This window comes from Balaenoptera ricei, chromosome 12, assembly GCF_028023285.1.
Source record: "Balaenoptera ricei isolate mBalRic1 chromosome 12, mBalRic1.hap2, whole genome shotgun sequence".
Classification (NCBI taxonomy): Eukaryota; Metazoa; Chordata; class Mammalia; order Artiodactyla; family Balaenopteridae; genus Balaenoptera; species Balaenoptera ricei.
In genome coordinates this window covers 16311196-16338738 of record NC_082650.1, presented here as the reverse complement: position 1 = coordinate 16338738, position 27543 = coordinate 16311196, and the positions used below count along the sequence as shown (strand labels likewise).

The window sequence follows — 27543 nt, the reverse complement described above, 5'->3', positions numbered from 1 at the left end:
TGGTTATGTAGAATTTTAAATATTAGGAAAAATTAATAAGGTTAATGGATTTTGGAGTCTTAGGATGTGACAAGGTTATACTTGCCATGGCAGCAAATTTTTGGTTTTCCTTGGCACCCTAAATGTTACAAACTCAGGTCTGTAAACTTGATTTCTTTTCCTTTTTTTTGGAGGGGGGTGCTATAAATAGACTTCTATTTGTTTTCAACAACACTGTTCCTGACTACCAAAGTAATGTATATGCATTGTAAAAATAGGAAAAAAATACAAAGAATAAAAGTCACCCATAATCCCAGAATCTAGAGATAACCTCTTATTAACATTTTGTAGATTTTTTCTTCTTTTATCCATAGATCTGTATAAATCTCTTTTGTAATCCTGAGATCATATGGTAGCATTATTTTGTAATCTCTTTTTATTTAATAAAATGTCATCAACATTGTCCCACATCATTAAACATTTTTTAACAATATGATCTTTTCCAGTTATATTGAGATATAATTGACATATAGCATTGTATTAGTTTTAGGTGTACAACATAGTGATTTGATAGATGTATATATTGCAAAATGATCACCACAGTAAGTTTAGATCTTACATCCAAGTCTTGAATCCATTTTGAGTTAATTTTTTTGTGTGTGGTGTAAGATAGGGGTCCAGTTTCATTCTTTTTCATGTGGCTGTCCAGTTTTCCCAACACCATTTATTGAAGAGACTGTTTCTCCATTGTATATTCTTGGCTCCTTAATTAATGGACCATATATGCATGGGTTTATTTCTTTGTTCCATTGGTCTCTGTGTCTGTTTTTATGCCAAATACCATACTGTTTTGATTACCATAGCTTTGTAATATAGTTGGAAATCAGGAAGTGTGATGCCTCCAGTCTTGTTGTTCTTTCTAAAGATTGCTTTGGCTATTTGGAGTCTCTTGTGGTTCTATACAAGTTTTAGGATTGTTCTATTTCTGTGAAAAATGTCATTGGAATTTTGATAGGGATTATATTGAATCAGTAGATTGCTTTCAGTGGTATGGATATTTTAACGACATTAATTCTTCCAATCCATGAGTACGGAATATATTTACACTTATTTGTATCATCTTCAGTGTCTTTCATTAACTTTCTATAGTTTTCAGTGTACAACTCTTTCACCTCTTTGGTTAAATTTATTTCTAGATATTTTATTCTTTTTGATATAATTGTAAATAAGATTGTTTTCTTAATTTTTCTTTTGATAGTTTATTATTAGTATATAGAAACAGCTAATTTTAGTTAGTTGTCGTCTGCAAAGAGAGGCAGTTTTACCTCTTTCTTTCCGATTTTGATGCCTTTTATTTCTTTTTCTTGCCTAATTGCTCTGGCTAGGATTTCCAGTACTATGTTGAATAAAAGTGGCGAGAGTGGGCATCCTTGTCTTGTTCCTGATTTTAGAGGAAAAGCTCTCAGCTTTTCACCGTTGAATATGATGTTAGCTGTGAGCTTGTCATATGTGGCCTTTATTATGTTGAGGTACGTTCCCTCTATACCCAGGTTGTTGAGAGTTTTTATCTTTTTCCCTTTTCAAAAAAATTTTTAAATGGAGAGGATATGTACTGTATTGCTGGGCAATAAGGATATTTATTGACAAAATCCTTAATGCCTTGCAACAGGTAAATAAAATGTAAAATTATTAAAAAACAACAATAGTATCTTTAATCCATATTTTAAAAAGCACAAGAGAATTTAATTTATGAATAGAGCACTTTGCAAGTGAACTCTTTGAAGATTAAGTACTTTAATGCTTGCATGAATTTAAGTAAAAGCTGTTTTGTGAGAATTACAGTACTTAAATTATTTGGAAGACTATATTAAGAGGAACAAGAACTGATAACTTACCATTTAACAGATAATCCAGTGCTGTATGACAAACACAGCTCATGGGAGAAGTCATTTTAAAAATATTTTCTTGCACAATTCATAAATTCATATTTTATAAAAAATACTGTACTGGCCAATAATCCCTTAATTCACCTACCTGGGAAATTTTAGCTCTTTATTTACCTTCCCTTCAAATTTATTTTAACAGCTTTTAAAAAACTTAAAAAATTTTATTATAGACAAGTTGCAAGAATAGTACAAAGAGCTCCTGAATCTTCATCCAGAGTTATCAATTATTAACATTTTTCCACATTCCTTTTCACTCCCTCTTTATATATATACATACATGTAACATTTTTTCCTAAGTCATTTGAGATTTAGTTGCAAACATCATACTTCTTTACCCCTAAAGTACTTGAATCTTTAACAACGTTTTTTTTTTTTAACTCAGATTACCCTCAAATAAGAAGCTTTTAGGCTTTTCTGGTAGCTTTATTTTTTCACTTTTAACAGCTTTATTGAGGTATAATTTATATACCATACAATTTATTTTAGACTGCATTTTTATTCCTTCCTTCCTCTCACTGGCAGTTGCTGGTACAGTGCTGCACCTGGCTGAGCGAATGGTTTCTTTTGGAGCTGATAAAGCTGCCTTATGAAATCAGCTGACAGGTATATTATACCTACAGATGATGCGTTTTCTCACAAAGAGTTTGGGTTGAGATTGACCCACTCGACAATTGCTAACAGATACCCTAAACAAAAGACTAAATTTTTGTCCAATTTTGTGAATGTAGCTGTAAAGAATTATCTGAACTCTAAATACTCATTATTATTTTACAATAAATAGTATTAGCAAGATCCTGGATCTAAAAGTTATCATTTCTCTGAATATTTGGTCTTGAAGGAAGAAAGTTACTTTTGAATTAAAAAATAAAGAATTCAGGTCCTTTAGTTTTCATTCTTCGTTCTGGAGTAGCACGAAGGATGTCTGAAATGGCTGATTTCCATTTTTGCTTTGACTTGGATCATTTGCTCAGTTTTGTTTTTGTTTTTGTTTTTAATAATGCTTGGGGATCAGTGTATTCTTACTGATTTATTAGTTGTATCTAAATTATTAGAAAGCCAAGTTTTGTAATATGTAACTCCTACTTATATATTTCTCTCCTTTTCTCCCCCCCAGGGACGAACTGTAAAAGCAACATCAGCTTGACCAGTATATAATATTACAGTGGATTGCTCATCTCAGTCCTCAAAGCTTTTGAAAATCAACAGCATCACAGCTTGTTTTGGACTTTCTTACACTATTTTCAGCATGAAAATGTGTGGTTTTGTGGGGTTTCTAATTCTTCAAAGAGGCACAGAAGCCAAATTGGTAGAAGAAAGATGCAAATATAAATTTGTGTATTATTACTTTAACATGCCCACGTTTTACTTTAAATGTTAAAAGAAAGGGTTCTGCAAAATGGAAAACATAGTTTGTGAATTGATTTTTGAGGAGTGGTTTTTCTTTTCTTAGACACTTAATTCTCTTCAGATGTTAATTTATCAGATTGCTTTTGTGCATCAGGTAACACCACCATTCATAAGTTAAGATTCTTGGTTTTTGGGTGTATGTTAGATGCTACTAAGAAAATAGAGATGAGCTTCCTTTTTAAAGCTTTTGATGTGGTGTCATAGAATAGCATGTTGTAGATACAATCGGCTGCTTTGTTACCTTAAAACTAAGCATTTGTAAATATTAAAACTTAAGAAGATGACAGGTGATGTCCCTTAAAACACTCAGCTGTTCAGATTGGACATAACTGACATAGTTCTTCCTTTCTCTCTTTAAAAATTCTAGGAGACTTGTAGCTCAGTATTGTTTTCCTGTTTCTGATTTGCTGCTCACAATGTACATGGATTTAACATGCTGTGTAAGCTGCGTCCTAGTCACTGAACAGTTGATGCAGTGCTGCTTTGCCAAATAAAGTTAAAAGTGAAAGGCATTGGCGGTGTTTGAACATAGAAGAATCGCGTGTCCACCAGGTGCACAATGCCAAGATCACAGAGAAAAGGTGGTTTCTCTGATGCTCCATTTTGTGAAATCTGAGCAGGTTAAGAGCATTAATCTAACTGTACATTTGTGCAATGTGACTGCGTTTCTCAAGGACAAGAGCGACACCTCATTTACTATTGTTCTTTGCTTAACACAGGGCCTCTTGTAGATGTACAATAAGTGCTGAATGAATGAAAGAATGAATGAATGCACTGACTTAATGTCAAGAAAGAACAGGGTTGAGGATAAATTTACCAAAACCCATCCATTACCTATAAATAGATTTATTAATATAACGACTGTAAAATGAGTTTCTAAGAAGGCAGTAACACATTGGGATCTTGCTTAAATGTTGTGATTTTATACCTTTATATTAGGATCTTAGTTTTTCTAAGGGTTCTAGAACTTGAAGAGATATAAGCTCTAGAGCTAGCAGAACTAGCACTCCCAGCAAAGCCCTTCCCTCTGCTGTGTGCAAGTGTGTATGATTCTGGCAAATAGATCCTTAGTGAGGGGATGAGGCACCTCTCCCCACATCTTAAGTTAAAGTCTTAAATATTACTTCTTTGAAAATGGCTTTTAAAAAATTATGCATGCATGTTTTTACCAGTGTCTCTTCTTGGGCAGGGTCTTAGGTACAGGAAACTTGCATTAGTTGGTGGCCAAAACTTGTGAATTCGTTGCTGGCTTCAGTTTGCTGTTGTTATTGTTGCTTCTGGACTCAGGCCATGAACCCTTTTGATGCAGGACTCTGTCATTTGCGGGCGGTAGTTTCAAACATCAAGTATTCTTTAGGACTTTAAATTAATTCTTCAACTTATTCACTAGTCTGTATCCTTCCTAGCCATTATCAACATTTTACTCTATGTAAGTCCCTTTTTTAGGTCTTGGGGATAGAAAAAGGCCCTTACTCTCAAGAAGTTTGCAGTCTGGTTGAGGGGACAGTTTATAAATCTGATAAGACAAACTAAGTGGCATCTGATTGGTACAGACAAATGCTATGCCAAGCATTGCTCTTGGACTTTGAACTTTTTGAATTAAAATTTTTAGGGACTTCCCTGGCGGTCTAGTGGTTGAGACTCCACGCTTCCACTGCAGGGGGCACGGGTTTGACCCCTGGTCAGGGAACTAAGATCCTGCATGCTGCGTGGCGTGGCAAAAAAAAAAAAAAAAAAATTTTTTTTTTAAATGTTGAATAAAGAGGAATGGATTTTAGGGGAGCATCAATAAATGGGTAAAGATGGAAATAATGAATTTAATTCTATCTATGAACTTTTCTCTTGAAAAGAATTGAATTAATATATGTTTTGGTCAGAGAGAAGAAATGTCTCTTTAATCTTTAGTATTCATAATTTCTAAAATATTTTAGCATTTCATTTTTCCTTATTAGAAGGACTTCTTTACATAATACGAAGGACAACAATAAAAACATTTTTAAAAGTTCCAGCCTAGCGGGGTCCTGTTGAAACAAGGTGATTTTTACAGATTTGATTTTATTAAAGCCAAATCTAGCTCTCAATTAAGAATTAAATTAAGAATTCTATTTTCTAACGAGGGCTTCATCCCTTTCCCAAGTAGTATTTAAAAATGACATTTGGGTTAAAAGTATACATTAACATTGTACAAATATTTTAAATCCCACTGCCCTAATTTTTGAAATCTGCGTTGTTCAAAAAAAAAAGTTGATTACACTTTTAAATTGACTACAAGCTACTTATACTAAAGCATCTTAAAAATTCAATGTATTTTAAAATACAATAACATTTTAAAATAATAATACTCATGAATTCTTTGAAGGTATTCTTGGCATCTGATTGTCAGCAAGGAATAAAGGTCCTTTAATTTTGTTTCGTTAGAGAGGTAGCCATTTCTGATTTTCAGCTAAACGTTAACAAATTTTCTAATAGTTTGGTATAGCACTAAAATAACTCATGACTATGGTAATTGAAAACTAGTATTGCAAATGAAGTAACAAATATGGGTTATTTTTTAAATGTTCTAAATGGGTTCAAAAGGCTAATAACTTAGGTAAGTAGTAAAATTCTTTCAGGGTATAAATCATTTCCTACAGCTTACTGTGTTCTTAAAGAACTATATTCAGTAAAACAAACAAGTTCTAATCAGCTTTCAGTTTCCTGTCTCAATTTCTCCTACCACTTTCCAGGAAGATGACAATATTTTGTCCCTGTTGTACTGAAAGGGTGGTCCAAATAGAGTGCCACTAAAAAATCCTGCTTGAAGACAACTGGCTGGCCCATGGGGCCCAAGGAAGTTTGTGTTTATGAATTATAATGTACTAAAAAGGAAAAAAAGTCTGATAATTTCCTTTTGTTTAACCCTTCTCATATCATCGCTACAGCGGTAGTTGTTGGTTCCCCACTTTAGGCTTTATCTTTTTAACTGACTTTGTGTTGCTGGGGCCAGGACTCTGAGAAGTGCTCCCTCGCCTTAGTGCCAGAGTGCTGTGCTGGGCCAGTGAAACCCTCCCCTCTTCCTCATTCTCTCTTTCCCTTTTCCTGTTCTTCACTTCCCTTTCCCTCCTCTCCTTTCCTTTTTCTTTCCTAACGTGAGAGGAAGTTCTACGGCTGCTGGGTCTCAAGAACTCACTGTCACTTGGGTGGAGTGTGCCACCAGGATGGGCATCACAGAATAACACTTGTGGCCAAAGGGCAGGTGACGGCAATACTGAGGGCACCTTAAGCATAAGAGGCAGCAGTCCAAGGGCCTAGGGCAGCTGAGGACGTTTGTATTTGAATTCCATGCCCTGAACACTTTTTACTGTGCCCTTTAAAGGACTGCATCACACTGAGTAATTTGTTTTGCCAGCATTATTTGTTTATTTTAACTTTTAGGTGATTATCCTGTCAGGATTTTGCCTAGAAATTACCTTATGGATCAAAGAGCCTGCAGAATTTCCCTGTTAACACTATTGTATCAGTTTTAAATCAATAGTGAAAAGGATATTTTCTAGGGAAAAAGACCTATGCTGCCACTGTCCAGCATCACGAGAGAGGATGTACCGTAGGCACATCACTAGCCCAGGAAAAAATCCAAGTTCAAAATTCCAAGTATGGTTTCTACTGAATGTATCACTTTTGCACCATCATGAAGTAAAAAAAAAAAAATGTAAGTCAAAGCAACGTAAGCCAGGGACCATCTGTACTAGCAGCTATGATTATATTAAAAGTTGTAAGAAAGGCTTAGGAATATAATAAAATTTATTAAAGAATATTGTACACATAGATATGGGACATCTATTATCCAGTGTTTCAACACCATAGCAATACTAAATTGTGTTTAGTTTCTTCATGTATAAAAGATGTGCTGAAAGATGCATGCCTCATCAGTTTTTATTTTATTGGATATGGCTATAGGTGACATCCTTCTATATAAAAACAAACTGCACAGCATCACATACAGAGTACAGACATCTTAAGTTCATTCACACAGTCATTTCTCTAAACTCCTTAAGGAGAAATTTAAATCTTTGCTCAATTCTAAAATTCATGCTTGAGTTTCTTAGGAAATAAAAATAACCAATTTCTTTGTTTTCCTAGAACTAGCTATCATTTGTTAATGTATATCTCTGACCCAAATTAAGTCTTTGCTAAAGGAACAGCTTACATCAGGTCCAGTCTAAAAATAGTTTTCTAGAGGGTTTTCAAGTATTTTAAAAGATTTGCCACTTATGGTAAAAAAAAACAAAAAACCTATTATGTGAATAGGAACATCACATTATACATTCCTCTCAGTAGAATAATTTCTAGAATGTGCATAGTCCCAGCATTAAGCAATGGTGGAAATAATATGCCTTTAAAATCCTACAGATTAAAAGGTAGGGCTTCCCTGGTGGCGCAGTGGTTGAGAATCTGCCTGCTAATGCAGGAGACACGGGTTCGAGCCCTGGTCTGGGAAGATCCCACATGCCACGGAGCAGCTGGGCCCGTGAGCCACAACTACTGAGCCTGCGCGTCTGGAGCCTGTGCCCCGCAACGGGAGGGGCCGCGATAGTGAAAGGCCTGCGCACCACGATGAAGAGCGGTCCCCGCACCGCGATGAAGAGTGGCCCCCACTTGCCGCAGCTAGAGAAAGCCCTCGCACAAACCGAAGACCCAGCACAGCCAAAAATAAGTAAATAAATAAAAATAAAAGTAGCTATAAAAAAAAAAAAAAAGTATAGAATGGATTCTTACTGATTTGGGTTTTTTTTTTTTTTATAAATTTATTTTTTTATCTTTATTTATTTATGGCTGTGTTGGGTCTTCGTTTCTGTGCGATGGCTTTCTCTAGTTGCGGCAAGCGGGGGCCACTCTTCATCGCGGTGCGCGGGCCTCTCACTGTCGCGGCCTCTCTTGTTGCGGAGCACAGGCTCCAGACGCGCAGGCTCAGTAATTGCGGCTCACGGGCCCAGTTGCTCCGCGGCATGTGGGATCTTCCCAGATCAGGGCACGAACCCGTGTCCCCTGCATTGGCAGGCAGATTCTCAACCACTGCGCCACCACCAGGGAAGCCCTGATTTGGGGTTTTTAAAAAAAAAAAAAAAAAAAAAAAGGTAAACGATGCTAAGCTAGACGCTGGTTTTCTGTAAAGATGAATTTGTGCAAAACTCCCTTATGCTCTGGGAGTACATAAGCCTGGCACTAGCTGTGTGCACATTATAACATTTTAGAGCATTAAATAAATAACGGAAAAACTGCATCACTCCACTGAATGGAAGAACCGCTGATACTTAAAACACGTGACATTTTTACAAAAGCTGTACCCAGAAATCCATTCAGTGTTCTGTTTTTCAATTTGAATGCAGTTTTTCTCTTCCGTCAACACATACTAATGCTGAAAACCAGTGACTATATAAATGAGCTGCTGTGTTCTGGACCATCGAGCAGTGTTGAGCAGATACAAGAACTAATCATCCTCCTTGCTCATTTTTCCCTCAGCTAGGTTTCTGTTAAAAGTTTTGACCTGCCAGGTTCTCTGCTTCCATGACCATGTTAGAGCTATTTGTAATTCAAAGTCTGAGTCACTCTCCTTTTGGAGAATGAAGGAGCCACTTACATGACACGATGTCAGGCATTGGGAAGAACTCATATGCACCTTCCCTAGGCCTTATTGACCTGTTCATTAGGTTTATAACTTAGATATTCCTGCCGTGGATAACATCTCATTGAAGGTGTACACTCACTTGAGCTCCATCCTCAGAAATAAATAGGTTTTGAAGAGGAGAAGAAAAAGGAGAACACTGGAAGCTTAAAGTGAGAAATGGGAGGGCCACAGGACAAGGGAAGTGGGGTGGTATAAAGTGCCAATGGCTGGCTTCTAGAAAGTAAAGAGTTAACACTGCCTTTCTCAGGAACCTCTAGAGACTCTGAATTTTCTGCCTTGGCTAATTGCAAATTTCTGTTTTTAGGGATAGCTTATGTAAATCAGAATTAGATTTGTAAAAGTCTTTAATCATATGGACTCCTCTCTAAATTTCAAAATATTTCACATACTTCCCAAGGAAAATCAATAAATAAAAACAAAGGTTTAGTATTTGCAGAATCTTCAGCGTTTTCAGTAGTTTCCTTAGTTAAACAGAAGAGGTTAAAACCAAAACAAAACAAAAAACAGAAGAGGTTATAAATATCAGAACCCCAAATATATACAAATTATAAGTGAAACATGTCCTTGCCCTCAGCTATTTAAATTACACTTATTATAGATACATCCCATTTATGAGGTAGTCAGACTCCTCAGATGTAATGGGACGAGCCTTTTTAAGTTTCTGTTTCACCAGCCGTAGTCGACAAGCAACCATGAGAAGCAGCAAAGCAGTGATAGCCAAACCCAGGGCCAGGGGTAGCACTGCACCTGTGCAAAGGTCGGAAATGAACAGGGTAGGTCAGTGGTTAATACCAATAACAGCCACAATCCACTATATGATAAGCACTGTGCATGCACTGTTTTATTTAATCTGAACAACTCAAGTAGGTACTTATATTACCTCCATTTTGCAGATTAACTGAGGTGCAGAAAGATTAAGTAATTGGCCTAAGAGCACATAGCTTGTAAGTTGCAGGTCTAGGTCTCAAACGAAGAGTTCCTTAAAACCAAATTGTGTACCCGGTTCCTATAAAATTTATATGCCATCAGCGGGTACAAACGTTGCAGTCAGATTACCCTTATATCCAACTGTAATAGACATTCTGTAAATAGACAACTGTAAAGACATTGTGACCATAGGAAATATCTTCATTGCAGTCATAGCTTACATCTATGGATTCATACATGATCATTCACCATTAAAATAAGTATGGACTAACTCCTGATTTTTTGCTCTGGTTAGGGCTTTAAGAAATTTTTGTTTCCTAAATCCAAAGAACCTACTCTCAGCCAGTAGAACCATTATTGAAAACTTGAGGAAAAAAAATCTCTAGTTCTCCTTCATAGGTTTTCTTCCCTGTGGGATTGATCCTAGACACCTAGACTAAAAGCAGCTTTTACTCCTCCTTCAGGAGTCTGGAAGGAACAGTGTGTACCCCAGATCAGTCTTTCTTTCTTATCAAGCTCAGCAGGGTCTATTCTTAGTCTGATCTGCTCTGTAGTCAGGCCAGGCTTGGAGATGATATGGTGGAACTATTTTTAGCTACAGGGGTCTTGCCAACTGGTGGAACTACAGGAGCAAAAACCTCCATTGCATAAGCTGATTTCATAACATTTTCTTTCATTTACTTATTCATTTTGCATAAATTAACAGCCATGTGCCTGACACTGGTAATCAAAGATAATAAAGAGCGCTTTATAGATTAAGTAATTTAATTCTCACAACCACCATATGAGTTCGTACTTTTATTATCCCCATTTTACAAATGAGGGAACTAAGCATTGAGAATTAAGTGACTTGATATCTCTCAGTATGGAAGAGTCAGGATATGGCCCCAGACAGTACTGTTCCAGAACTACTATGGTATACCACTTCTCCAAAAGTTAAATGAGATTGTTTTTTAATGACTTCAAGTCTGGGTAGACAGACATTTACATGAAAAGATACAATAAAGCATTACAGTTACTATGGTAGAATTATATACAAAGTACAGATATAAAAAGGAGTGGTCCATGTATCTCGTTCCTAGGATTTTTTCTCAAGTGACTTAGATGTATGATGGAGCTTGCTTGGGGTGGGTGAGGGAGATTATTTTTCGACAGTTTCAAATTGAGATGCCGACAGCCAACCCAGGTAGAATTTTCTCTAGGCTCTTTGATGATTTGGGCCTGAACATGTGGGGACCTTCAGCGTTAAGGTGATGGTTGCAGGGATGAAAGCAGGTGAGACCGCCAGAGAGGAAGGGAGAAGGGGGCCAGGGACAAGGCCCCAGGGAGCACCAACATTTCAGAGGGCGGACAAGGAGGAGAACCAAGGCACACAGGAAGAGCCAGGTCAGAGAAATGGTCGGCAACCAACAGAGAAGGGAGTCCTGGAAGCAGAGGGACGAGGCTATTTCAAGAGGAAAGTGGTCAGCGGAATCAAATCCTAAGGAGAGGTCAAATGAGGTGAAGCCTGGAGAGGCCGCTGCACTTAGCAACTGGGAATTCATTTACAGGGAGATTGAAGGCTGAGGGATGCTGTTTTGTTTTTTATATGTTTTTAGAGATCTGAATGCGTCTAGGGGAATGAACCAGTAGAGATTATAAACACTGGGAGTTAATAAATGATGGAGAAACAGACGAGGAGATAAGGAGCTGCATCAAGGTCAGGGGGAGAGACTGACCTTGGAAAGAGGGGACACCTTTTCCTTCAAGTGCTGGAGGAAAAGAAGAGAGGGTGGGTACCGACAGGTGTTTACATTTGGGGGTAAGTAACTGATGAAGTTCACTCCTAATAGCTTTGATTTTCTGAGCTTAAAACCAGTCCCAGGTATAGCTGGCCTTCTCTCTAAGACAAGAGGGCCTGGAGCTGAGTACATACTAATGGCATTTCAACCTCTGGTTTATTTGTGGAATCCTAGGTAAAACTCCTGAACAAGATTCTCAGGAACAGTCTGAGAGTTCAGTCTGGGTTCAGGAGGGTGGGATGAGGAAGTTGCATTAGTGACTCTTGGTACAAGACAGTCTTTTGGGTGAGGCCAGTATTCCCATAGAGAATTATGAAAGATAAAAATCTGTGATAAGCCAACAGTCTATAATTTGATTCTAGAGCTGGCACATACATTCCAGTTTCCTAATGGCGACCTTGAGGAAAGAAGTTTTGAAAGGGCTAAGTTTGGACCTGAGGGTGCCAGTTCCCCCTGCATCTTCCTGTACTAGCCACAAAAGATGGATATGTTACAAAGGAATTGGGCAAAAAAAAGAGACTTTGGTCAACCCCCAAAGAAACCCTGGGAACCCCAAACCATTTCTTACCAACTGGAACCCAATACCCAGCCCCAGTTCTGCTTGTTCAGGGTAGGAAAATGATTAGAGGCTGCCCTTCTAAGTGCGCACAACTTGTTAAAAACACCAGCATTTAGGCTGCAGGGGAAGAGAGCTGTGGCTGAAGACCCCAGTCCCAAGTCTGGGGCTCAGAGGTAGCTATGGCAACAATAAAACCGCATACAATCTAGGGGAATTTTCTGTTTGCCAAAGTCAGATATGAGGTTGCTGAACTGTCAAATCTGATTCCTGATTAATGCTTTGATGACAAAGAAGATGAAGTCTCCCATAAAGTACTTGCTAGGATACTGAAAATTATTCTTGACTTTTAAATACTCAGTTGGCATAGTTTCTTCAGTGTTTTTAGTTTAGGTAATTTGAGATTTAAAATTTCCCAACCCCTTCTAAAACACATCACGATAGTTTTCTTAGAAACCAGCTAAGGGGATGAATTCGGCATTCTGTTCCTAAAACTGGGAGTGACACTCAAATATGTAACAATTAGGACAGGCACCGGGCAATCAGAACTGAGGCTCTCTGGATACATCTGGGCATGGGGGTAAGGGGCAGGCCCGGTTCTCTCTGTATGTCGACAGGGGATGGGTGTTTTTATTCAAACATCCTGGGACAGGCTAAGTCCAGCAGGCCAGCAGCCTGGGCAGCATCTAGGTACTTGATACCTGGGTTATTTTAGCCATCTATTATTTAAGAAGACTACTTCTAGGGTAAAAAGAAAGTTTTCTCAATGTTTAGATCCATAGCTTAATAATCATATTTTGTTCTCCTAAATTTTCTTTTACTAATTAGCTTGTGAGATTTAGGATTAAAACTTACCTTTCTACAGGACTATCTTGAAAGTATTTTCTTTCTAGTTAAAAATAACCAAAATTATGAAATTACAGTATTCTTCTTCCACTTACTAAATATCCCCTGTACCACCTACACCCTTTCCCCATTCCTGTTGTCTTCCGTCTTTGTCACTGGAGCACCTGGAGAGAGAATTGGGTACTCTAAGACCTCTGCCCTTGTTGATCACAAATAACAATCACAATAGCCATCATTTATATGGCTTATTGCATGAGCCAAGCAATATGCTAAATGCTCTATAATGACTGTCCCATTTATTCTCCCTAACAGCTCTGTGAGGCAGGTATAGTTATTATGTTCATCGACCAATGAGGAAATTGAGATCCAGAGAGAGAAGATAACCTGCCCAAGGTCATCGAGTTAGTGATGGACGAAGGATTTGAACCTTGGCATCTGGTTCTTAACCACTGTGTCCTGAGTATCACTCGTTCCACACAATGTTACACCTGGAAGGGACTGTAGTGATTATCCAGTCCAATCAACTTATAGAAGAGGAAGCTGAGGTCCAAGATGTGAAGATACTAGTTCAAGAGTCCCAGGATGAAGTATGATATAGGAGATGAGAATATACTAGTTCTTCTGACCTATAGATCCCTGTTCTTATCATAAACTCTTGCAGATTCATCTAATAACCTCAGCTACAGGATATGTGGTTCTGTAAATGTTTCTACTCTGCAACGAATTTCCAAGGTAAACGTTTACCTGCTTCTGGGGCTGGGTGTTCCCCTCCTCCTCGATTGCTCTTTGACTCAAAAATATAATTTTCCTCTTTTCTGTGCTTCCCTGAGGAACCACTATCTGTGGAAAATAAATAAAACATATTGAAGGTACATCAGAAACTTCAGGGAACAGACATGAAAATAGATCCTTATTTATTTTTTAAGGATGGACTTAAAACCACTGGACAGAGATGGGGGAAAAAGCACACTGTCCCAGAACTCCCTCCCCAACCCAGAGAAGGAAGGAAAGACTTCAGCTAGAGAAGTCAAGGGTAGTCTTGGACTTTATGCCATGGAATGCAGAAACAGTCCAGAAACGTTTTTCTTTAGAAAACGAACGGTGAGCATACACAAGGCACTCAGACACGCTACTTCACTTTCTCACCTCAACGCTGCTTGGCAGGCATTAATAGCTGCATTTTTTTCTGGTCAGACTCAGAGAGGTTCAGCACTTACCCGGGTTCATTCAAGTAGTCAGTGGATCATAGGGCTGAGATTTAAACTCAGGTGTGTCTAACTGCTTGTTGGTGGAAACCAGCACTTATGATTTAATGACAGGCTGTTAACTGTTTAACTGTTCTATTCAGTTATACTACTGAGAGCAAATATAAAGAAAGATCAAATCTCAGGATTTTTATCTCAGGTTCTGATGAGCCATGGCTGTGTCATTCTACTATTTGCCATCTAGGAATTCATAGCATTTGTGTGCTTATTATATTGACAGTATGGTAATTAAGGAGTTACCCTCAGGCTGTAGTTTAATTTCAAGTGAGATTTTTGCAAAATATGTTGCTTAATGGAAATGAACTGGAAGTGATCTGCTGACATGAGGAATTTTATGAAGAAACAAACAAAAAAATGAAAGCTTCTTTACTCATTTGGCATCAACAGAAATGTTCATAACACCTGCAACTAAAATAAGACTATTCAAAAGTAGTACCTAAAATTCCTTGGTAATTTGTAATAAGAAGTATACATGAATTCACTAAGGATCACAAAATCAACTGCAAAATGGAAAACTGCGAAGTTATTCCAGATACCTACTAGAGCCAGAAAAAGCAATGATTTAAAATGATCATTGTAGTCACGTGTTAATGCTGTTAAACAGAAGGGGCTGTCAATACCTTTATTTCATTAAGGCATCCTTAATGCTCCTTTGAAACTCAGCCCTTCATGCTATCAGTCACCACAGCAAGCAAACCTCTTCTCCGCCTCTGGGCCGCACGCAGCCTTAGGTCTCCACCACCTATGCCTCGGGAACTGCCAGAGCCTCCTCCCTGGCCTTTCTGCTTTCAGACATTCCTACTGGAGTGTGTCTGCAAAGGCGACTCATCCCACTCACTCAGCATCAGTGCAGTTAGATCAGCCCATGTCTGCCTCTCTCGGCCAAGGTCACAGCAGGTTCACTGCATTCTACCGTGCCTCTAAAAGACCATGCGTGCCAGCCTAAATATAGCCGATAATTTGGGCTTCCTTCGTAAACTCGAGCCCAACGAGGAGAGAGATGAGTAAGGCATAAGCAATTTCCTGTACGCTAGAGAACCAGATGTATCTTTCAAATTGAATTCTACCCTTGTCTACTTTACTGTAGTGGTGGAAACCCCACTCCCTCCCAAACAGGGAGGGGAGGAAAAAGAAGAGGAACATCCAGGGTGAGACTGTAAAAGAAGACGGTGACCATCGAGGAACCAAAGGGGAAAGAGACAGCCAGGTAACTGCTATTAGTGGCTGGGCTTCTCAGTCCATGAAGGAAAGTGATTGTCACCTGAGGCTGTGGATACCTGTGTCCCAGTAAGATGGGGACAGGGAATATTGAATCTAAATGACAGGGCTGCTGTAGCACTGGGGCCATAGTAAAGTTAGGCTCTTGTCCACATGGCAAGGTGTTTTCAACACCTTCGGATTTTGTGGACCAATGAAAATTCAAAGTAATTTTGGGGGCCAATTTAGGGTTGTCAATTTTTAATTTTGCCAAGTAAAGACATTAAAAGAAATGACCATTTACTAAGGCTATCACCTTCACTTCATTGTAAAGTAAGGATATGTCTAAAAGCCCAAATCATAAAGGATTTAATACATAAAAAGGACAGTTCTTTAAACTGAATAAATTTAGCCTTATAAAAAACTCATTACATTGTGCTTACTTTTCTCATTTTGTCATGGGTCGATGAAAGCTTTATCATGGATGGTACTGTTCCTTCTCAATTAGCTTTGGGTACTGAAGTCGCTAAATTCTGTTATTATCCTTTTTGACTCAGCCTGTGCAAGAACCCTTGGTCAAATCGTCAAGGCTCTCCATATTGCCTTCTCTTCCCGACAAGCACTCATCAGTTTGGGCAGCTGGGGTACCCTGCTTAAGCAATTTTCATTCCCAATTCCACGTGCTCACGCCATTAATTGAAACCTTGGCTTTCCACTTATTCAGGTTCTTTCTACCCATACCTTGGCGCATGACTGAACGCCTACAACCATCACAAAGCCAGGGCTCACCTGTCCCCTAGGCACAGTGGGCACAGAGCTCAGAGCCCATGGTACTTTTACTTTTAGGGGCCCACAAAAAGGTTTTAATTTCTTTTCTTTCCTTTTTTTTTTTTTTTTGGCCACGATGCGAGGCTTGCAGGATCTTAGTTCCCTGACCAGGTACTGAAGCCAGGCCACGGCAGTGAAAGTGCCGAGTTCTAACCATTGGATCGCCAGGGAATTCCCTTTAATTTCTTTTAAAATCACAAAAACCAGGAAAGTCCCTGGTAGTCCAGTGGTTAGGACTCTGCACTTTCACTGCCAAGGGCAGTGCAGCCAAAAAAAAAAAAAAAGAAAATCACAAAAAACAGGAATATAATAATAATAAATATATAATAGTGAATCCAGCCGGTGTCATATTCATCTCTATACCAGCACAGTAATTTTACACACACACACACATACATATACGTATATATGTGTGTGTGTGTGTTTATATATATATATATATATTTTTTTTAAATGGAGGAAGGGGCCCATGAAGTGCCTAGGGCCCAGAAAGTCATAGTACAGCTCTACAAGTAGCCAACCCAACTACTCCAGTGCTCATGGATCTCTTTCTTCTGTGCTTCTAATGCCCTAACAGAAAGTACATACAAGCAGGGCTCAATGGCGCTGTAGCTGCTTCCTGGCTCTGTAGCTAAGAGAGAAGGTCCTCGAGCACACAGCAAGGCTTGCTGCACAAGCCATCCTCCCGCTGGGGCTGGTATTAGACTGTTAAGTTAAATCCTGGCTTCATCATTTACTAGCTGTGTGACCTTGTCTGAGGTCTGAAACCCTCTGTGCCTCACTGTCTTCATCTAAAGATGTGGATAATGATCTGAACACATCACTAGGTTGCTGTAAAGACCACAGGAGTGGACAGTGACAGGCACTCAGTGAGTACTGTCACCAGTGATAAATTTGGAAGTGGAAAGATCACATGGCTGAGAACTCATGTCTAATTTTTTAAAAATGAGCCAGAAATAAAAACACCAAAATGTACCAGTCTCCAATTCTTTTCAGAAGATTAACTGGCTTGTCTTTCATCCAATGGAAAAATATAAAATACAATCATACCCCAAATATATTATGGGTTCAGTTCCAGACTACTGCAATAAACTGAGTCACATGAATTTTTTGGTTTCCTAGTGCATATAAAAGTTGTTTTTACACTATACTGTAGTCTATTAAGTGTACAAAAGCACATATCTAAAAAATCAATGTACATACCTTAATAAAAAATACTTTATTGCTAAAAAATGCTAACCATCACCTGAGCCTTCAGTGAGTCGAAATCTTTTTGTGATAGTAACATCAAGATCACTGGCCGTATATACAGATGGCCAAGAGGCACATGAAAAGATGCTCAACATCGTTAATTATTAGAGAAATGCAAATCAAAACTACAATGAGGTACCAACTCACACCAGTCAGAATAGCCAACAAATAACAAATGCTGGAGAGGGTGTGGAGAAAAGGGAACCCTCCTACACTGTTGGTAGGAATGTAAGTTGGTGCAGCCATGATGGAAAACACTCTGGAGGTTCCTCAGAAAACTAAAAATAGAATTACCATATGATCCAGCAATCCCACCCCTGGGCATATATCCGGACAAAACTACAATTCAAAAAGATACGTGCACCCCTATGTTCATAGCAGCACTATTCTCAGTAGCCAAGACATGGAAGCAACGTATATGTCCATCGACAGATGAATGGATAAAGAAGATGTAGTACATATATACAATGGAATACTACTCAGCCATAAAAAAGAACAAAATAATGCCATTTGCAGCAACACGGATGCAACTAGAGATTATCACACTAAGTGAAGTAAGTCAGAAAGAGAAAGACAAATACCATATGATATTAGTTATATGTAGAATCTAAAATATGACACAAATGAACCTGTCTACGAAACAGAAAGAGAATCACGGACATAGAGAAAAGACTGGTGGTTGCCGAGGGGGAGGGGTTGGGGGAGGGATGGAGTGGGAGGTTGGGGTGAGCACATGTAAGCTCTTATATATATTGATAGAATGGATAAACAAGGTCCTACTGTATAGCACAGAGAACAATATTCAATATCCTATGATAAACCATAATGGAAAAGAATATTAAAAAAAAGAATGTATTTATATGCATAACTGAGTCACTTTGCTGTATAGCAGAAGTTAACACAACATTGTAAATCAACTGTACTTCAACTAAAAAAAAAGGATCACTGGTCACAGATCACCATAAATATAATAATAATGACAAAAAAAGTTTGAAATATTGCAAGAGTTACCAGAACGTGACACAGAGACACCAAGTAAGCAAATGCTGTTGGAAAAATGGCACCAATAAACTTACTCAACGCAAAGTTGCCATGAACCATCAATTTGTACAAAATGCTGTATCTGCAAAGTGCAACAAAACGAGGTATGCCTATAAGTGCATTCACAATTTCCCCCCTCTGTCTCTTTCCAATGGAGATGAGAGATCGTTCATCTTAATTCTGGAGAGGAACTCAGGACTGGGACCACCCCTACACTGTTTCCATTTTTGATTTGAAGTAACGGTCTTATAGGCTGGTAGCTCTCTTGCCACTGGACTTGAATGTTCTAGCAAAAATTCATATAGCGCTAGCAGTTACTGAGAGACATAAATTATATTTACACATAATATCTCATGCAATCTTTGTAGCAACACTGTGAGAAGATATTATCTTCTTACAGGTAAGGAGATGAAGTTCAGTGATGTTAATTACCTGGTTGCTAATTCAGTGGTACTAGAATTAGAACCCAGGACTGATCCAAAGCAGGAGCTTTTCCACTGAACCATACTGCTCTCAAAGTCACAGCTCTGAGAACTGATAGTCGATACCATATTTATTTACTCATATTTTAGCAAACTAATACTCAAATCTAGGCAAAATCACAAATTTACGTTTCCTTAGGAAGGTCTGGGACAAGGCTGTACTAGGGATGCAGTAGAGAAATAGGTTAATTGTTCTTGGAAAGGAGACCTTGCCTTGGAGATGGGTTCATTTAAACAACTATACAAGTTCATTTTGAATCTTCAGTTGTCACATTTGAAAAGTATTTTCTTAAATGCCTTCATTCCCTGGGGAGAGAAAGCCAGTGATACAGGATCTGGGAGAGATCAGGTATTAGGGAGAGGGCAGTGCACACAGGAGACTTCAGAAGACACAACCGTCATGGACTCTAGAATTTCCTAGGGGACCTTCCCTGCCCTCTTGGTATTTGAAATGTGAATTTCTGTTTTCTACATTTTTGAAGGAACTGACCATAATTTCCCAGACTGCCTAATTCACTCTTCCTAGACATCAGCATATGGAATGGCACAGAAAAATGCCTCACCTCCATACATCCTATCATAGGCTCTAACCAACGCAGCAGTCAGAACAAAACAAGAAAATTCCATCATTTACTTATGCAAATAATCCACTTTGGTAATGATCCTTTTAGAAGGGTTAGGAAATTATTTTTCCCCTCTTCTGAATGATCTATTGTGTTATGTTTATCATGCATAGCTACGCATTCACAGAGAGAGCTGGAAGCTGGATGGAAGTTATTTTAATTTCATTTTCAGTCACCATAGAACAGGCAGGCATGTTCCAGAGGGAAGTTGGAAAACCAACAGGGAAAGTGGCTACCATATGGGCCTGCCTTCCAGAATGTTCTATAGCTTCCTGTGACCCCTGCCAACTAACACAGACCACAGAATTGTCCTTTCTCACTATTCACTGGTAGACCACACTGCATGTGTGCAAAACAGGTAAGAGGAAGCTCTCTTCAGGAAATGCTCTGGATTGTCCTAGGACGAGATCACAGCTAACCAGTGACAGCTGGTCTGCTCATACTGGAAATGTTATTTAGGCCTCATTATAGTCATAAAACTCACTGGCATTCTCTTTGCTCGTTTTCATATTGTTTGTACTAGGCAGCCTTGAAAAAGCCTCTACAGCTTGCCAAAGATTAGTTTAAAGGAGTTCCAAGTTCATTTTTGGAGGCAGGCTAAGAAAACTATCAGTGTTTACGAACATATTTGTATTTGGCTGGAGGGTAATATTTTAATCCTAGCAGAATGCTGCAGGTATTCAACTAACTTCTAGATAAAATAAACCGTGTCATTTTGTTTAAAACCAAGTGGTTCCTTGGGACTGACCCAAGTGGGTCAGATGTCACAAAATAGAATTTACTGTATAAACCATCTATAGATTTCAAATAATAAAATTATGTAGTCCCCACTACAGTGACCAAAGCTTTTAGACTGATACCTCGTAGAAGGTAGGAGGTGCCTTTTCCAAGACCAGTGTTTCTCTCAGTGCCCCAGAATACTTGGGTATGCTTAAAGGCATCTGCTGATTATAGCTCATTAGATGACATTGTCCAAAGAAGTGAGTAGGTCAATGAAAGAGGACGACTCCCTTCAAAATAAGTTTGTGGAAATAACCATCTGATTATCTTCATTTGTGATAAGTACATTTCCTTTAACTGGATTTCCATTCATTTGAGAATCCAGTTGATTCCTGCCACCATGTTGGAACATAATAGACTATTCAGCTGTGCTGCTTAATAGGCTTCAACACATTCAAACCACCTTCCCAGAAGTGTTGCTATATAGTTTCAAAATGGTTTCTCAATTAGAATAAAGATAGTTCAACGGAATGAAAATATGAAATACGGGGCATGTGAAAAAATTCCTTTAAATATCCTTTGTGAGAATGTCCTCTCTGAATAAAATACTTTCCATAGTAACGCAAAGGTAGAAGTTGCTCGCTCATTACCTCCAGAGATAAGGCAAACAGCGAGGCTTTGGCATATTTAGCATGGGAATCCGAGAAAGTGCAGGCAGAAACCCTCACCTCTATACAGAACGTTGTGCGTTCTACTAAATCCATGCCTTAATCTGGATCCTTAAAGAATTTGGCTAACCTGCTGGGCTGAACATGAATTCTCATTTCGAAAACAAAAACAAACAAACAAACAAAAAAGCAGATTCAGTGTGAATGTGGATACACTGCCACTTTTCTAGCACTCTGCAGAGCTGGAAACCAGATTTCTTTCCTTCGGCTGGGTCAGATACAAGGGGACAGACAGCCTTTGAATGGATGACTTGGGCCATGCAGGCAACAGGCCCTGCAACTGCAACCATCTTCAACAGCACAGCCGCTGTGCTATTGCATCCCAAGCAAGCGCAAGCCCCGCTGCGATGCTGTGATCCGCTCCGACGATTCTAAGAGGTCGGAGTGTGTGTTCACTGGTGGAACTGAATATTCGCACACACCCTTAACTTCATCCTTAGTAACATGCTTGGGATAAATTCCCGAAGGCAGGATAATTGGGTCAAGGCATACATACAAAGCTTCAGAAACTGCCCTCTGGAAGACTATACTAATTTGAATCCCACCAAAAGTATGTGAAACTTGTTTCTCTGTACTCTTTTCTTTAAAGACTTTTTTTTAAAGGTCAAGTCTTATTTATTTATTTATGGCTGCGTTGGGTCTTCGTTGCTGCGCGTGGGCCTTCTCTAGTTGCGGAGAGCGGGGTCCACTCTTCACTGCAGTGGGCGGGCCTCTCATCGTGGTGCCTTCTCTTGTTGCACAGCACGGGCTCTAGACGTGCTGGCCTCAGTAGCTGTGGCGCACGGGCTCAGCAGTTGTGGCGCACGGGCCCAGTTGCTCCACAGCGTGTGGGATCCTCCCGGACCAGGGCTCGAACCCGTGTCCCCTGCATTGGCAGGCAGATTCTTAACCACTGCGCCATCAGGGAAGTCCCGTACTCTTTCCTTTTTTTAAAAATATTTATTGGCTGCATCCGGTCTTAGTTGCACACATGGTATCTTTTATTGCAGCGCACGGGCTCTTCATTGCAGTGTGCGGGCTTCTCTCTAGTTGTGGCTCGTGGGCTCAGTGGCCCCGTAGCATGTGGGATCTTAGTTCTCTGACCAGGGATCAAACCGGCATCCCCTGCATTGCAAGATGGATTCTTAACCACTGGACCACCAGTATCTCCCTCTCTGTACTCTTATAAGCATTATTATTATGTTTTCGCCTTTGCCAATGTGATACATGAAAAACTGCATCTCATTACTTTCTGTACACATTATTAGTATTAATCTTAGTATCTCTTTAGCGTCTCTTCAATGAGTTAAGTGTTATTTATCCTCACAAGTCTGCGGGGGAAGGAGGCAGCAGAAAAATTAACTTGTTCATATTTACTGTACTAGCTGATGATCCTTGTAAAACTCAGGCATAGGTCACAAACAATAATGCATTTTTAAGTCTATTATGTTATGCTGAATATAACATAATTTCAAATCACATGAAATTGGAGGCTGGGGATTCCAGTCTGGTGGTCTCAGGGATTAACAGAAGAGGAGGGAGAAGGGGGATGCTGTCCAAACAGAAACCACGTGTTGTGGGAGCCCTTTCTAACACTTTCAAGGTTCTATTCTTTCCTTCCCACTTTCTTTACCCTGGACTTTTTTTTTTTTTTTTATGTAATATTTTAGCTGTGCTGCTCAGCATGCGGGATCTTAGTTCCCCAAACAGGGATCAAACCCGTGCCCCCTGCAGTGGAAGTGCAGAGTCCTAATCACTGGACCGCCAGGGAATTCCCACCCTGGACTTTCAAAATTTGTGTTTTTGATGGACATTTAATAACGTATAAAAATACTCATAAGTGAGAAAAATAAAAGTTTTGTAAAAATAATATCCTAATTTTGTTAAAAGTGAATAAATGTATGTGTGTATGTATATAAGTAAAAGTAACTGGAAGAAAATGCAACAAAATGTTAATGGTGAGTTTTGCTAGATGATTTAAATTTTCTTCTTTATAGTTTTCTATATTTTCCAAATTTTCTACAGTAAATACATATTACTTTAGTGATTAGGAAAAATAATACATAGTATAAATAATAACTGGATATTAATCTCTCTGCATCTGTGAAACTCCATTCTTTACATCTTCATAGCCCAAGTCAAAGGCTTATTATCAAAAAGAACAAAAATAGAGATGCAGGGACTTCCCTGGCAGTCCAGTGGTTAGGACTTTGCACTTCCACTGCAGGGGGCACGGGTTTGATCTCTGGTCGGGGAACTAAGATCCCGCATGCTGCTGCGCCATGTGGCAAGGCCAAAAAATTTTTTAAAAAATAGAAATGCAAAAATATTTTAGATTGGGTGTCAACTATCATTAACTGGTGGTGGCAGCCTGGAGCATTATTTGCAAAAGGGTTCTGAGGCTGAGTCCTCAACCCCCAGGAGATAAAGCTGGGATCACAGAGCAATATCTAGCATGGACAAGAGCTAATGGAGGCATGCGTGAGCGTCAGGCTTTTCATATTCCCCAAAACAGATACCAGGCTAGAAGGGCCTTAGGGGTCATCTGGTTGAAGCTTTTATTAACTGATGAGGAAACTGAGGTCCAGAGACATGAAGCAACTACTCAGGGTTCTAAAGGCAGAGCCATGACTAGAACCTAACAAAGGAGACTGGCCTTTGGTCTCCACTCTGCCTTCAGCTAATTCATTCAAGTTCATGTGTGCCTCTCGTCCACAGTGACGGAGCAAGAGTTTACCCATTGTGGCCTCCAAGAACTCAGTTCTCTCTGTCAACTTCATCCCTGCTGCCCAAAACACCTGGTCTCCCCTTACTCTGTTTCTTAGGTGACTGTCTTCTCCATACAAACATTCCATATGGAGAAAATGGATTCAAACAAATCCCAAGGTTTGGAAGGAGTGGCAAAATTCTCCCATTAGGTGGCAGTACCAGCAAGGAATAAACAAAAGCAGGCATCCGAAGGGCACTTAAACTAAACTGTCTGAAAGAAAAGCCTTTTGTAGGATATTTTGTAGACATATTTGTATCGAAGCACTTTAAAATCTACAAAGTCCGGGGGTGTGGTGGTGGTGGTGTGATGAATTGGGTGATTGGGATTGACATGTATACACTGATGTGTATAAAATTGATGACTAATAAGAACCTGCTGTATTAAAAAAAAAAAAAATTATTCAAGTCATCCAATGATGGAATGACCCAGTTGATTGTATGACTGATTTGACCAATAACAGAGTGATGTGAGTAACAAAGAGATCTGTAAGTCATTTTATTTATAGGAAATTTTTAAATTCTAAGAACTATTCTGAAGACTGATCATGAAGTTATCTTGCTTACTTGGTGAATTTAGATCTATTTTTAACAAATCACAAACCTGTATAGTGATAGTACACATTCTGAGGGCTTTAAAAAGATCTTTCTTATGTGATTATTTAGGTGATTTTTCCCTTTACTTATTGAACGTTTGCATGTGCATCTGTATGTTGTATGTGCATCTGTATGTGAGCATGCACATGTGTTGGGAAATATAAGTAAGAATTTAATACATTTATTTTACAGGAAGCTTTGAAGAGACAGAGCATCTCAAGTTTTCCATTTCTAACATAAATACATTTTATAGATAATATATTGTTTCAGGGAGTAGAACAGATATTCTTCTTTGGTGATTACCTATTGATTTTCTTTTGTCTATAACAATTTAAAGTACTTTATTGCTTACATTTAAATAAATGCTAAATCAACAGTAAGTTATACAACCATATAGTGGATATATGTATAGAGATATTATCCAGAATACATGCCCTGGTCAGAATGGAGACTTGTAGAAATACTCACTTTAGATGACTCTTATAAGAGCAGAAATGTGAAGAAATAAAATTATCTTACATTTCGTCCTCAATGCTCAATTTTTACAAGTCATTTTTGTGATCTAACTTTTAAATAGGACAACCTAAGGCAATTGTTATTTTTTTCAAATTTTATAATGGATAACATTCATGGTCAAATTTTGAGATAGAGAATTAGTAATGTTAATGATGAGTCCTGACTCTGGTATTGACCTGTTTCTTTTTGAAAATTATTTGACCTTTCTGACTTTCAAAATTCAAAATAGAAATATGTCTGTTTTTGACCACATCATGATATGTAATTTAAATCAAACAAGACAAAATGCCTTGAGAACATAATATATATAGGAATGAAAATGTCTACTACTTGAGTGTTTTTAGAGTATCCTTCCTGATTTGGACAGAAACAGAATAGTTCCTAAAGAACAGAAATATCAGACCATATCTGATGGCTTTTCTTCCTTTTTATGTTTATGTGCATTTCATCTCTTTGAAAATCCCAGTGACTCTGATTCTTATTTTTCTCAGTGACTTTTATGCACAATAAAGGATGCTCTTTGTGAAGTGTGAAAAAAAATTTAAAAATTAAAAAAAAAAAATCTACAAAGTAGATAAAAGATTGGAAGGAAATATACCAAAATATTAAAAGTTGTTATCAATAAAGGGGTGGTATTTTAAGTCATTTCCTTTTTAATTATTTGCAAACTCTGTATCTTCTATAATGAACAAAAAAGTTTCATAAAGTAGTTATTGAAATAGTGACAGATTATTTCAGTAAAATGTATGCAGAGTTTGAGTACTGAAAGACATTCACAAAAGCATACAGAAATGTGATAATCTATATTTTGTCTCCTATGTCATACAATCATGCAAATATAAATGTGTAAAAAATTTTTAAACAATAGAATCCTGTAATGCTTTAGGAGTATGCATGTATTTTAAAATATTATTAGCCATATTTTTAAAAAAGCAAAAGATGATAGATTTAGTTAAATTGGAGGCATAATACTGAGATACTAGCACATGCAACCATTTCAACATAATACAATATTTTCTTCACATTCACTTGCTTGGTGTGAAGAGGATTTACATAAATAGGTAGGGGTTATGCTGCTTCACCTCAAAATGACCTAAAATTTAACACTTAGGGCGTTAGTTTCCTTAACATAGGTGTTGAAACTTTTAAACTCTAACTTATTTACAAATAAATGTATTGATACCTCTGGAGTATGTATATATGTACGTATGTATGAACGTATTTGGTAGGTGTTCCTTACTATAAATAATCAGAGAAAATGTCAAGTTTTTTTTCTTTTTGGCCAAATTCTTCATTTTAACTCCGTCCTTTCTTTTAAGATATTTCCTTAACACTCTTCAAATAGAACCTTATTTTGAGCCAAGTGTCATTATAGAAAATGAGACTCTTTGTGAAAATCTGCCTCAAGTCCTTACCTGGTATCCCAGGATCAATGAGACTCTCTGGTCCCCAAGAGGCGGAATGATTCCTCTTTTCCGTGGTTGATGACGCAGGTGGCTGTTTTGGGGCGGTGGCTTTCTGGGACTTTTCCCGCAAGGAGCCCCTGCCTGCATCTTTGCTTGGTCCGGTGGGTCTAGGCTGTGCCATAGCCGTGTGGGTCACCATCTTGCGGTCAAGGCTCACTGAGGGTGAAAGAGCTACTATCAGTTGTTGGGTTTCTTTTCTGAACTTTAGCTAAACTTTAGCTAAACCACTAAATTTGCAGTAGATTTAAAGTCATGGACATTTGGGAATGATAACCTATTCATCTACGATATATCAGAGCCCCATAAAAACTATTTGTTCTTGTTTTCAAATGAGTAATCAGGTCTCTTCTAATAATTAGCTTTCTGAAAGTTCACATAAAGAGACAAAGACACAACTTAAACCTAAGATTTTGAGATTCGTCATCCTTGCTCAAACCAGTACTTTATTAAACTTTCCACAGCTCTTCGTTTCTTGCGGTGAGCGTTTATATACATGGCATTATAAGACTGATTTACAGCTCTGACTAACCACACCCTCATGTCATAAATTTTCTAAAAAATCTATCAAAAGAAAACGTTAGCTCATTTCAGTTTTTTTTTTTTTTTTTTTTCGTTTTGTTTTGTTTTGGCCGTGCAGCATGTGAAATCTTAGTTCCCTGACCAGGGTTTGAACCCACACCCCCTGCATGGGAAGCACCGCATCCTAACCACTGGACCACCAGGGAAGTCCCTCATTTCAGTATTTAAAAAAGCATATGCTAAACAGCATTTTTAGGATGGGGAAGAATCTTTTAGAAAATTGAAAAGAATCTCTTAAAAACGTAAGTAATATCAAAATTTGACATTTGTAACTCGCATTAAAGACATAGTAAATGCTCATTTAATTTAAGGCATAGCTCATTCACATGAAGTTATACCTGAAACAAGGCAGAAAAAGAGCACTACTGAGTTTGCATTTATTGTGACAATACAGACAT

The 27543-nt window shown here is 38.3% G+C and overlaps 2 protein-coding genes across 12 annotated transcripts in view; one reads left to right on the top strand and one right to left on the bottom strand.

The window, feature by feature from the left end:
• The window catches only part of PCMT1 (protein-L-isoaspartate (D-aspartate) O-methyltransferase), a 47143-nt gene extending 43299 nt beyond the window's left edge, over positions 1–3844 (top strand). For all 3 annotated transcript variants that reach the window (XM_059941017.1, XM_059941015.1, XM_059941016.1), the window contains one exon: positions 3040–3844. In XM_059941017.1, the coding sequence (XP_059797000.1) occupies positions 3040–3069 (30 nt within the window). In that variant the 3' untranslated portion in view covers positions 3070–3844. The remainder of the gene's footprint in view (positions 1–3039) is intronic.
• Positions 1–27543, bottom strand: part of LRP11 (LDL receptor related protein 11) — a 60943-nt gene that overhangs the window by 8686 nt on the left and 24714 nt on the right. For 2 of the 9 annotated variants that reach the window (XM_059941008.1, XM_059941006.1), the window contains exons 5-7: positions 26516–26722; positions 13852–13947; positions 13203–13271 (exon numbers count right to left, since the gene is read on the bottom strand). In XM_059941008.1, coding sequence (XP_059796991.1) covers positions 13222–13271; positions 13852–13947; positions 26516–26722 — 353 coding nt within the window. In that variant the 3' untranslated portion in view covers positions 13203–13221. Of the gene's footprint in view, positions 1–7062; positions 7901–8417; positions 9745–13202; positions 13272–13851; positions 13948–21775; positions 22347–26515; positions 26723–27543 lie in introns of those variants that run through there. The other 7 variants (XM_059941004.1, XM_059941005.1, XM_059941007.1 and 4 more) reach the window with 6 other exon arrangements.